Source organism: Gouania willdenowi, chromosome 17 (genome assembly GCF_900634775.1).
Source record: "Gouania willdenowi chromosome 17, fGouWil2.1, whole genome shotgun sequence".
Taxonomy (NCBI): domain Eukaryota; kingdom Metazoa; phylum Chordata; class Actinopteri; order Blenniiformes; family Gobiesocidae; genus Gouania; species Gouania willdenowi.
In genome coordinates, this window is record NC_041060.1 from 16998659 (window position 1) to 17011640 (window position 12982).

Consider the following 12982-nt stretch of genomic DNA (forward strand, 5'->3'; position numbering starts at 1 on the left):
CGCTAATGTTTCTATGTTTTTCTTCAGTAAATGATCCCAGTTATTATCCTACACAAATTGCTCACATTTTGCTCTACTATTGAGCATACTGACCTTTTTAAGGATGCAGTCTTTCAGCTTTTAACAGTGTTAATGAACAATCAACCCTGCAGGCTTTGTCAATTAGGGGCCACTAATGGGGTTTTTTGTAATGTTACAGCTTCTTTTCCGGCTGCACAGTCAGAATTCATTAGTGCACTGGTGACATTATTAACACGAGCACGCGCACATACACACAGCAAATGTGTAGTCCTATACTGCACCTTGTCTTGGCTAGTGTCCGACCCACACACACTGGTTATGTTGGGAAAAACATCCGACCATCCTGCTGATGTACAGTTCCTGCTAATGTTACCTGTGGGAAAAGAGATGCACTGGAAATTATAGGCTCCCAGTTCACTTTAATACCATTTGAGAGAGATGAATATAAAAAATACCACATCACAAAAATAAAAGTTGTTTTACTAAATTTGATAGAGATTTTTGGTTCACCAAATCTGTGGAGGCTTTATTCACTTTTAAAATGCTATGTCCTAGCTTCACAATAAGAAATGACAATTAGCTCTCTTATGTCTCACTTTTTTCACATTATTGGAGTATAGGCATAGTCATCAATCTTAGTCAGGTGAAAAAGTATATTTGTGAAAGCAATGACAAAACATATGGTTGAACTAAACATTAAACATGAAGCAATATTAACCAAGGCAAGAAGTATCCTTATATTACAGAGTTAATAGTTTTTGCAAGAGCAGATTTTTCTTCTTCTGCCTATGCATGATTACTTAGACAGTTTTTGAACAAAATCCAAAACTGAATTTTAAATTCACTAAGCAAAAAGGGAGCTACAAAGCACACGAGTAGCCTTAAGGAAAGCATTAATTCCGGGCTTGTGTGACCTACATGATGATAGTCTTCTTTGTGTTTGAGTCGCAAAAAGTAACCTTACTTCGCAGCTTGTAACACTTTGGCCTTGACATACTGCTTTTTTTCTCACCATTAGTTACCAAACTTTATAGTAGACAGAAAATACATTGTTTGAGCCACCATGGTATGAGTTTCTCTGTTAGAGTCCCAGCTTTATCAACAAAAACCATCAATATTTGAGGGTCCTTAGAAATAAATTAAGAAATCAAAACACTGAGTGAGTACAAGGTACTTTGGAAACTCTGATGAAAGAGGTAATTAAAAAGAGAAGGAATAGTTGGACCCGTTCAGGCAAAGGAGCCAGAGCTTTGGGTCAAAACAAACCTCTTGCTAAATTGTGCATATGGATCACAGGACAAATGATAATGGAAATTTGCTATCTGGTCATTGGTTAAAAAAGTCAGATAGATTCAAGGGAAGACTATCTGTGCAGGAAGTCGAAGAAAGAAAACGAGGTTAAAGAGGACAAAAGGCCTCATCATTGTTGGTGATGTTAACATGTTGGTGTGTAAAGAAATGGTTGAGAAAATCAAAATCTTGACTCGTTTTATTAATTTACATTGGGCATAACACACATTTCTCTTAAAGGTCTTAAAGTACTTTCTCTCTTTAAAGGCACACTGTGTAACTTTTGGCCACTAGGGGCGCAAGACCAGTAACTTTCACGCAAGCGCCCCAAGTGGCCACAAACGCCGCAGCACTGTCGCAAAAATCAACAGTCAGTCGGGTCAGCCTCCCTTGTCTTTTGAGCAGTTAATTGCAGCTAGTTGACCTGTAACTTTGGGCGCGAGTCCAGCCACGCTTCACACCCCAGCCCTGAGAGCCAATCCTTATCCCGAAGTTACGGATCTGACTTGCCGACTTCCCTTACTAAAGAATCCATGTTTAACTGAACTATCGCAGTGATTAGTGCACCATTAACCCAACACAAAACTACCATATTGTGCTCTTCAACCACAGCAATGGCGCCAGGGCAGGGAAATCCCTGTATGTTGTGACGTCACGTGGGAACTATGTACTGTATATCCGAGCCTGTGGTCACGTGACTGCCGTAAAATGAAATGTTCTCCAGGCATTCTCCAGGTCACATGACCTGGCCACAGATGGTCCGTCTCTCCAAATTTACATGGTCAGTATTTCAAGAGAGAAGCCCCGCTTGGAGCATTGATACTGTCAGTATTGGCCTGAGGAATCATTTAAAATAACTCATATGGGTCAACTCTTTGGGTCAAAAAGTCAGCGGTGTACCTTTCAATACAATGATTAAGAACTTTGGATTCTGATTTAAAAATTACATTTTAGTACAAATGTTGCTTGATGAAGAGCTTACCATTTCTACCAAATACAATCCTCAGAAGTCGAGGTCAGGGGATGGCCACAGTCGTGCGAAACTCTGCTCTGAAATACGGAGATCTTAACTCATCAGGAAACTATCAAAATGTGTTTGTAATATTAAGCTTCTGACAGTTCGAACAAAGGTCAGAATCTATGAGGCTTGTGTACTAAGTGTTTTGCTTTCCGGATGTGAATGCTGGACAACCTACAGGTCCCAGGAGGACTGTTTGACTGCATTTCACACAATCCTTCAGATCGCTAATCAATGTATCTTCGAAGGCACATATGACTAATGAGAAGTTATTTGAAATCACCTGATCCAGATTACTCTCATCCAAAATTCAATGTATATGCTTGCACTGGGCTGGCCATGTGAACAGAAAGCCTGACACCTGTCTCCCTCACATTATCCTCCAAGGCTTAAAGATCATAAAAAGCCTGTAGGTCATCCCTGCCTATACGTTTCAAACATGTCCTGAAACGTGACCTACTCAACTTAGACATCGATCCCACCACATGGACAACCACCTCCCGTAACAGAGACTACTGACAGAGCAGTATATGTAGTGGAAAAGAATTGGACAAAAGGAAATGACTCAAGCTAGCCTGACCGGTGTGAGAAGTGATAGTTGAGAAAATCAAACTCTAGACTCGGCCACATCTGGAGAAAGCCCTTTTTTCTAATTTATAATACATTGGGCATAACCCACATTTCTCTAACAGTTCTTAAAGTACTTTCTCACTTTAGTTACATTGATTTAGGACTTTGGATTCCGATTCAGCAATAACGTTTTAATACTGATGAAGAGCTTACCATTTCTGCCAAATACTATCCTCAGGACTCGAGGACATGGGATGGTCACAGTCATGCCAAACTCTGCCCCATCCCAGCAAGCTATGTTGTCCCAAGTTCCTTTGCATCCAGGCTCTGTCAGAGTCAAATATTCATTTATTAGTAAATCAAGCACTGTAACCCAAAGTCTACATGACTGTATAATTGCTATCACAAAATGTGATTGGCCAAGGAATTCTATATTTTCTTGTTGGTAGTTTTCTGGTCAAATTGGTTTTAAAATGAAAAGATTTAAACACAAGTGCACAACAATAAAATATTATGTGGTATTCTGAGATCCTTGTAATGTATAAAAATGTTGAAAAATATAATACAGATTCTCTGACAAAGAAAAACTAGATGAAATATATATATTTTTAATTGATTAAACACATTTTCTTGCTTCAGATTACTCAAGTAGCTTTTAAGCCATCGCAATGTAAAAGGAAGTGAAGTCACGAACTCGGAAGGTTGAAGGACACAGCCAAATGTACACTTGGTTACCTTTTAAATGTCATGAAAAAAAGCCATGAACTGAAGACTTTTTTTGTCTGGATCTCTTTGTACGTTACCCACACAGTGATTGCGCTAAATTCAGATTGAATAAACCCCTAGAAATATTTTTAGAGAATTAGGAGGAAAGAAATGGCTTGTAGATTAGAAAGGAGGAGGAGGAGGAGGAGTGGGGAAAGAACATGAAAGAAAAAGTGATAAAAGACAGGAAACGAGGAGGGAGAGTACACAATACATGTCTGTAGGGTAGATAATAGCAAACACCAACTGAAAGTCAGCAATGCATAAAGGCAACTCCATACATCCACTTAGTAAGTCATCCCATTTATGTAGGCTTATGGGACCTCAACCTTTACGGGGTAATGTTCAATATGAACAGCTAAGGTTACACTTCCTCTGCTTTAGGACAATCTTATCCTGTTTTATTCATGTTAGATCAAGCTACAATGATTGTTTCAATAGCTCTGTCAAAGAGAGGCATGATCGCTGAAGGGATGTTTGAAAGTCTGCAGGATTACACATATGAATTCAAAACTAGCGTTAATACTGTGGTTCCCAACCTTTTTTGGATCGTGACCCCATTTTATTATCAAGAATTTCTGGCGATCCCAAAGACATTTTTTTTTCGGGAATTATTTTTTTTATCAAGTTTGTTGTACTCTGTTGCCCCTATATATATATATATATATATATATATATATATATATATATACACATACACAAGTTGTGCCAGCTCAGATATAGGCCAATATATGTGACTAATCATGAGTGTTTTCAACAGTATATGTACACAGCTCAAATCTGATCAAGTTACAGGGAGTTGAGGCATATGCAAAGTTGTTTACTGAAGGCCCAAATAGGGCTGAGCAATATGGACCACAACTCATATCTCAGTATTTTTTCTCTAAATAGCGATATATGATATAAATCTCAATAATTTTAATTCAAATAAAGTCTGACCAGAAAGACAATTCAGGGTTAAATTTGTTTGTGCAAAATGCCACACAGGCACATTTACTAACAAATAGCTGCACAATATGTGTCATTTTTGGATTTTTCTCCTATAGGGGACAGCACATGTGAGTGAGTTCTATAGTGTGGCTTGTTTTGTGGTAGGTCTGCGTTAGGGCGCATTCAGCAATCCATCTAACTGAGCTTTCCATGCTGTTCTGAGAATTTGAAAAAGCAGCAACTCCTAAAACAAGTATTTTAATACAAAATTAGCTATAGAAAATATATCAACATTGGCGTGCACATGTAGACACGAGGTGGCGATAAAGCACCTGCCCTTCGCCCTCTGGACCAAGCAAGTGCCCTTTTGAAAGTTTTTTTTTTTTTTGTGGCCCATGCTGACATGACCATCTGTTAGTGCTCATCGATTAAAAGCGTGTGATAATAATGCCCCAATTAATATTCCCTCCACCCCCACCCGCACACACCTCTGCTCTGAGCGTTCACGTTGACAGACACAAACGGAGGCGCGTTATTGTAGCAGTAGACACTGCACAGCTGCAGCCCAAAACACACCTCCTCCCCTGCCCACTAGCCAGGTAACACATAAATTAATCGAGTCGAGTGTGTTGTTTGCCCCCTAATAAGCCTCAGTTGCCAAGATTTAACTTGCATTTATTCGTCTCTATTGTGAAGTAGCCTGTCTCAACGCCACACAGCTGGGCATAAAATCAGCCAACCTGCTTAAAAAAGCTAGACGCTCCTCAAAATCAATGATAGATATGACGTGATGATGACCACCGGTAGAGTTTGTTTTTAGCTGGCTATTGTGTACAGGTTTACATAAGGCTACAGAATTAACACTTGCAGTAATTTATTTGCTAAATGACAAACAGGCAATTCCCAAATCCCTGCAGAAAAAGTAGCCCTGTACCTTGTTGAAATTTAACCAAACAGTCTTATTAATTTTGTTGGTCTCTTTTTATTTACCAATTGCCGTATAATGCCTAGAAAGGAGAGGATAAGAAAGGAAAAAGAAAGGGAGCTACAGCAGTTCTCTGCTCTCCTGGATAAAAGCATCCAGCAGCAGAAAAAGGAGGAAGAGGAAAATGAAAGGTCAGAGTCAAGAGTCATGTTCACTGTTTAGGGCATTTTAAACCTCAGATTTGAAAGTTGAACTGTTCCTCTAATTTTACTCTTAAAAGCTGTCCACATTTTATTTTAACTACACAAAGTGGTTTGGCTGTACTAAATTAGGCATTAAGCTAATTTAACTAATTATATTATTTTGTACCAACAAGTTATTTCTATGTTACAACTCTTGCAGTAATTTTGTATTTACTTAAGAGGCTATATTCAACCTTTAAAAAATAGGCTAATACTAAAACTATTCTAGGCAGCAACAGCAGGAAAGCAGTAGAGCATCTGCAGCAAAGAAGTTGAGATGGATAAATCTCCAGATTCATATACAGATAAAGCATCAAGTCTATGCACAGTTACAGAATCAAAAATGCTGACAATAGTGATTGACTGATCAGTGCTATAGTGTGAAACTGTACCAGTTCAAAGGTCAAGTAATTTTATTAAGATATTGACATAAATAAATATGCAATTACATTCAACATGTGCCTGTAATGTTTATTTATTTTTTAAATCCCACACTGCTACAATAAGGCATCCGTTGGTTCTACATGCTGCATAAAGTGGCTCTTATTTTTCACTGAGCACCTGCCCCCGAAAATGTCTATGCACGCCACTGTACATCGATATAGGTAGTATTGTAATTTCTATTTCGCTAAAATAGAAAAGTCTTGAATCTCGATATATCGTCCAAACCTGTTCCAGCCCCAAGTCCCGACAAGCTTTTTTACAAATATGAGGAGCCGTTATGTTCACCAGATAGGATGATTTTTTTTTTAATTTTCAATAAATCTTGAGAGTTGGAGGTGTGATTTCAACTAAGGTAAGAACATTGGAGTTATCACCGTTGCAGCAGCTCCTGTTTTATGCCCTACTTTATGTTATTAAAATTGGATTAATACAGCAGGGGGCACCTCAGTATCAGGAATTTACGTAGATCAGCGAAAAGAAAAGCAAGGCTGAATAATGCTGTAGAAAGACTTTTCTGGCTTTAACCTTTTTTGTTGGACTTTAAAGTCAAATCCTTTGAATGAAGGAGAAAATAAATGCAGCTTTTCTCCAAGACAATTTTTACACAATTAACGTGGTTAATAAAGTTTTTAGGATGAACTACAATGGGAACAAGTATAAATTTTAGTAGAAAATTCTATTATGCTCATATGAAACCTCCCCAACCCCACTCGGAGACACAAAACCCTCCACTTTTGAAAGTTTTCAGTGGTTTTACTTTTTTTATTATTGTTGCAGGTATTTAGAGTCCAACAAGTCTGAGATTGCTGCTATGCCAAGTTAAAGGAATTTCATATCAGGTGGTTTATACTCGCACTGCTTAATCTGAGGTCTGAGCATATAAACATTTTTTGTCATCTTACAATCCTGACTTTGGCAGAAGAGATACACAACAGATATTCTAAGAATTTATTCAACTAGTACAGTGCCCGTCGGAAGTATGCATTCATGTGGGAGCATAAGGGGTATATTTGCGGGTCCAATTTTCCTGGTTTAATTCTATGGGACATGTGCATGACTTCATCATCACTTTTATATTTTTTTGTTTTGTGTATTTTCCTGTAACATATGTTTTTTGGAGTCATGTGTATTTATGTATCTTTCTGTTGTCTTTTTGTGCATAAATGTTTGCTGTTTTTTTTTTAATTTAAATATTTTTTTTAATGTATGTTTTTTGGGGTCATGTGTATTTTTGTATCTTTCTGTTGTGTTTTTGTATAATTATTGTTTTGTTGCCATTGTAGTGTGATTCAGGAGTCATTTCTGTGTATTTTTTGTGTAAATATTTAGTTTTATGTATTTTTAGTATAAATATTTAGTTTTATTTATTTATTTTAAATATTTTGTTTTGTGTATTTTGAGCCATTTTCATATTTTTGTTGTATTTTTCTGTAATGTATGTTTTTTTAAGTTTAAATTATGTGTATTTTTTTTCATCTTTCTGTTGTCTTTTTGTGAATTTTTTGTGTAATTATTATTTTTGTTGCCATTGTAGTGTGATTCTGGAGTAATTTTGTGTGTTTTAGTTGGTTTTTTTAGTGTAGTTTTGTGCATTTTAGTGTATTTTTTGTATAAGTATTTAGTTTAGTGTATTCTGAGTCATTTTCATATTTTTGTTGTCGTTTTGGTGTATTTTTCTGTAATATATGTTTTTTTGGAGTCATGTGTATTTTTTATTCTTTCAGTTGTCTTTTTGTGCATTTTTGTGTTTTATTTTACTCATTTAGTATATTTAAATAAATAATTTCACCGTCCGTGAAATGTTTGAGACGCTGATAACCAAACTCCATAGACATTGTAGCGCCAATCAGAAAAACAACAAAACTGCGCAAAACAAAATGTAAAGCTCCAAACTACATGAGTAAGTAAGTAAATTAAAGTATTATCTACAATTAGGCTGTCTTTTTAAAAAAAACAAAAATCATTTTTTACCTTCGAACCGAGTGGTCAGAGCTTAGCTTCCATGCACGGCACCACAGAGAATCTGCAGTTTTCCAGATGGAGAATTGAACAGGTTGAGGTCAAATTGTCATTATACTACAAACTTTGCAATTAAATTGCAGGTGGAAGATACAGTGGATTCAAATGCAATAGCCAAAATTGCACATTAACCCTTATGTTACAGGTCAAATTGATCCATTTTAAAGTTTGAAGATCTTGGAAAAGTACGGGTAGTTAGTATTTTTTTAAATATAGCATATTTAGTAAAGGAATTAGTAATTAAATATTAAAGCTGCAGTACGCAGAATGCTCTCTTCGTTCCATTTTGAAACCGAAACAGCAGCTGCTGCCGTCAGCTCGTCCCCGCCACAAGCACACACAGAGCGGGCTGGGATCTCAGCTGCCTGCCGCTCTGAGCGGACTGATAACCATCACTCCACATCCAGACTATAATTGTGCCTTTTAACTGTTGGTTCTCCACCTCGGTCTGCCTTTTTCCTCTTGATTTGCTGTGTAACTGTTGTGTTTAACGCTGCGATGAAGACTTTTGCTGGAACGTCCGTCACTTCACTTTTACTATCGAGGATACCTGAACGCGTCTGACTTCAGATGAGCAGCCAATACTAATGCCAAAAACAGCCCACGTGTTTGTAGAAAGAACTCTGATTGGCTGACATTGAGACGTCACGCTCCTGGATTTATAAAGTTCATTTTACAGAGCCAGGAGAAGGAGATGAGATTCCATGTCCACTCAGAACACTTTGATTACAATATGCTCAAAGATTATTATGGATTTTTGACCAAATAAAACAAAAAAAACTTACAAACCCCAGCTTTAACAACGCTTGGTAGGATTTTTTTTTTTTTTTTTTTTTTTTTAAAATTTTGGATAATTTGGATAATTTGGGTAAGTATGCGAGCGCTGGGTCAAATTGACCATTGAACATTATTGCTGTACCTGACAAAGGATCTTAACGGGGGGTTAGATGTTGGTTCATTGTTATTCATCCAGTTTTGAATAAGCGCCTATTCAGAAGAGAGATGTAGCCTTTACATCCATGTAATAATGCATGTTTGTTCCCAGCTTGTTACCATAGCAACCACAATCCATTGTACAGCAGCTTTACAGTAAGATGTTTACTGTATGTGTTTGGTCAGCCAAACCTAAAAGAAAACCATTACATTTGCTCTGGTTGTGCAACTATCTACAGCAGGGTTGGGCAACTCTATCACAGCGGGGGCCACAAAACTGTGATTATATCTGATCTGAGGGCCACATTATGAACATTCATGTAAGCATTAACACAGGGGAAAAATAGTTTTCATCTTTTTTTGTCTATGTTTGTGGTTTTGAGTGTTTTTGGAGTAATTGTGTGTTTTTGGGTTTTTTGCGTTGTAATTTTGTGCATTTTTCTGTCATTTACTGCTTTTTTTGTTGTCAATTTGTGCCTTTTTGGGGTCACTTTCTGTTGTTTTCTGTATGTTTGTGTGTCTTTGGAGCTATTCTGTAATGTGCTGTTGTTGTTTTGTGTGCTTTTGCAGTCTTTGTGTTTAAGTGGTTGTTGTGTTTGTCTTTGTGGTCATTTTATGTTTTCTAAGTCATTTTGTATTTTTGTATTTGTGTACTTTGTGCATTTTGCTGTTGATTTGTGTGTTTTGGAAGTTATTTTCTGTATTATTGTGAGCTTCCTTTTCCTTCCAACTTCTTAAATTACAATTTTGGGGATTTGCTTTGGGGGCGGCCAGTTGCCCATGTCTGATATCCAGTAATGCAGCCAATGTTTCAGTTCCATTCCAAAAAGTTTGAACTCAAATGATTAGCTTTGCTGTTGGTTAGTGACTTTGACCTTTATGACTGATGACAGCTTCCTCCTCCTCCTGCAGTTTCTTCACACACTCTGCCTGGTCTCGCTCCAACTCCAGCAGAAAGTTACAGGTTGGATGGCGACAATGGACCTACAGTGGACGCAAAAAAAAGGACACAGTTTCAGACCTTTAAAGCTTTGGATGCTTCGGTATCCAACGTACAAAAAAAGAAACAGTGAAAGGCTTTCGGCATGAATAACCCCTTGTCCAGAGAAAAAAACCTTGTACATAAACACAAAGGCTCTGTTACCCATTTCTGTGTGACCGCGTCTTTGTATATGCGTAGCAATCAGCTCATTATAATCTAGCTGCATAATGCTTCAGAGCAAACGTGCAAATCCAGTGTAGACTAATTAGATAACTGTCCGTCCTTCAGGTTTTCATGTCAGTGCAGAGCATAATCAGACATCTGTAATTTCTGTTTCCCCCTTGAGACAGTGTGAGCCCATTGATGTGCACGTGAAATGACAGCTATGATATCATTAGTTTGCCGGTATAAATAGTGTGATTGCTTGTATTCTTTGGTTGTAATATAGTATAGTAGTATCCTTTCAATATTATGTCATTAGCAGAGTTAAAAGAAATACTATTAAATTGTATTTTTTGCAAACCTCCTTCAAGAAGAAATTACTGAATTACTGAAAGAAAGAAAAAACCCTCTCATGCCAACTGTCACAATGTCAGAAGTGTTATATTTGTCTCGTGTTTCCTTTTATCTTCAAAGGGATGCTCGCCTCACACCATATTCCTGTCAGCTCCTCTTCCTCACTCACTGTGACCACACTCCGCCTCCACGTTTTCACAGCTGCCAATCATTCGTCACCACCAGCCCATATGTTTGTCTCCCATACATCCCTACCTGACCAACACTGTCTGAAGTTGCTTTATTCATCTCGTATATTGCCTTACCTGGTCTATTGCTCAGAAACATAGATATAGATCCATTAATCAAATTACTAAAGTGGAATTCCGGGCACCTACACACAAACTGTTTAAAAAATCTAGAACAATAAACTTATGGATTTAGTAAGATTAAAATTGTTAGGAATTTTATTCCGAGTAAGAAATAAATGCCTTCCTATTATATCACTTTTTAAACAAAGAGAAGGAAAGTATAATTTAGGATGGGTTTATATTTTTTAACTAAATACATTTAGAACAAATGTTAAAAGTTTCTGTTTACGGTATTAAAGTTTGGAATGATCTTGAGGATCACTTTAAGTTATTGAGTTCACTGTCTATGTTAAAAAATTCCTTAAAAAACTAAATGTTTTGCATCTATTGAAACATAAGTTGATAAGCTGATGAATAACACTGTTATTGAGTTGTTTAGATTATGTTTCTATATAACGCCCATTCCCTTTTTGGTTGTTAAAATGAATGTTTATGCCATGTATTGTATTGTATATGTTTGAAGACAGCCAAGAACAAATTAATACCAATCAATCAATTGATTAAGTCAAATCATGACATCTGCACGCTATGGGGTGTATTCACTAAAGGTGCAAATGTCACTCCGAGCGCTAATAAGGGGTACAAACCCCAGAGAATCAGGACTGCGTGTCTTCTGCGCGTCACAATGCGCCCACAATCTATTTAGCACGTTCCCCTCTGATGAATATGTAATGTAGGCAGATCTCATAAGGGGCACAAAAAAGAGGAGTGCAATAATAATAATAATGCAAATAAATTAATGCAGTAGGTGCAGTGCAATTAATTTCACAATTAACCACTAGGTTAAAGGGATCCTCCACTGTTTGTACTAATGTGGCCTAAATCCTTTGAAATGTCCTTATTAGAATATCCATCCCAAACAAAACGCATTATTTTGCACCATATTCATTTTATTAACTTTTTAAAATGGGACTAAAGAAGCAAAAACAAAAGCACATATCGGTTTTTCTGTGGAAAAACTGATAACAATGTAGACCATATGACATTTTATGGCTAATATATGCCAATAATATCACTCTTCTCTAATTTTAGACAATAATATTTAATGAACATTATGATCACATGCAGACGAGAAACATTTTCCTCTCTATTGTAGGTCTTGTGATAAGTGAAACAAATATTAGGCAGCAAGTAATACATACAAAAGAGTGAATGTGTATGAGTTTACAAAGAAATATTCTGTTTGGAAGAATATGGAAGGCTGAGTTGTCGGTAACGCTAATCTGCTTTATCTGACACCAGATTCTCACGCAATGCGTCTCACACAATCTTTCCAGACAGATAGTAGCTCTCATTCCCTGGCAGTGGGACAAGGATCACAGATATCCATGAGCCTGAAGAAGCATCTGAGGTTGAGATGCACTGGGTACCTAAAAGTCTCCATTCAACGTGCTGAAGGACAGTCAATGATTCAGCTCCAGCAAAAAATACCCTCAAATCTCCTTGGGAGTTGCCTCCAGGAACAAATTAACTGAGTTCAATAAAACTGAAGCTGAATGTGGGGATGGCAGAAGTGTTTAGTGTAATTCACCAGACGAGATGACTAAAACCAAACACAGCCACAACCCTAAGGGAGATAACGTGGGGATAGACAAGGTTACACGACAACCTACGAACCATAAAAACGTGCTTGTTTTAAAGCTGTAACACAGTACGATGAGCTGAACCCTGCTGTGCTAAGATAAGAAAATCCCTACAGCGATTAACATTTTTTTCTTCTCATAAATTATTCATGCAATAATGAATAAAATCAACAATGACGGGAGGTTGTAATGTAAGAACATTTACTCCTACTGCCACAATCAGGGGCTAATTTTTAACAATAGTAGGTGATGAGTCAGTCTTCACCTCAATCCTTTAATCGGCGTTTAATCATGACAGTGTCATGCTGGTAAATTTTACCTAAAGGTCCCATATTGTCAATATTTTGCCAGAAGAAAATGACGATATATACAAGTGAAGAAGGTCAGGTGTTTT

The 12982-nt window shown here is 37.1% G+C and overlaps 1 protein-coding gene across 1 annotated transcript in view; it reads right to left on the bottom strand.

Annotated features, from left to right (window-relative positions):
- vipr2 (vasoactive intestinal peptide receptor 2) overlaps window positions 1-12982 on the bottom strand; it is a 38682-nt gene that overhangs the window by 19713 nt on the left and 5987 nt on the right. Inside the window, exons 2-4 of the mRNA XM_028472601.1 lie at window positions 10033-10141; window positions 3113-3226; window positions 303-394 (exon numbers count right to left, since the gene is read on the bottom strand). Coding sequence (XP_028328402.1) covers window positions 303-394; window positions 3113-3226; window positions 10033-10141 — 315 coding nt within the window. The remainder of the gene's footprint in view (window positions 1-302; window positions 395-3112; window positions 3227-10032; window positions 10142-12982) is intronic.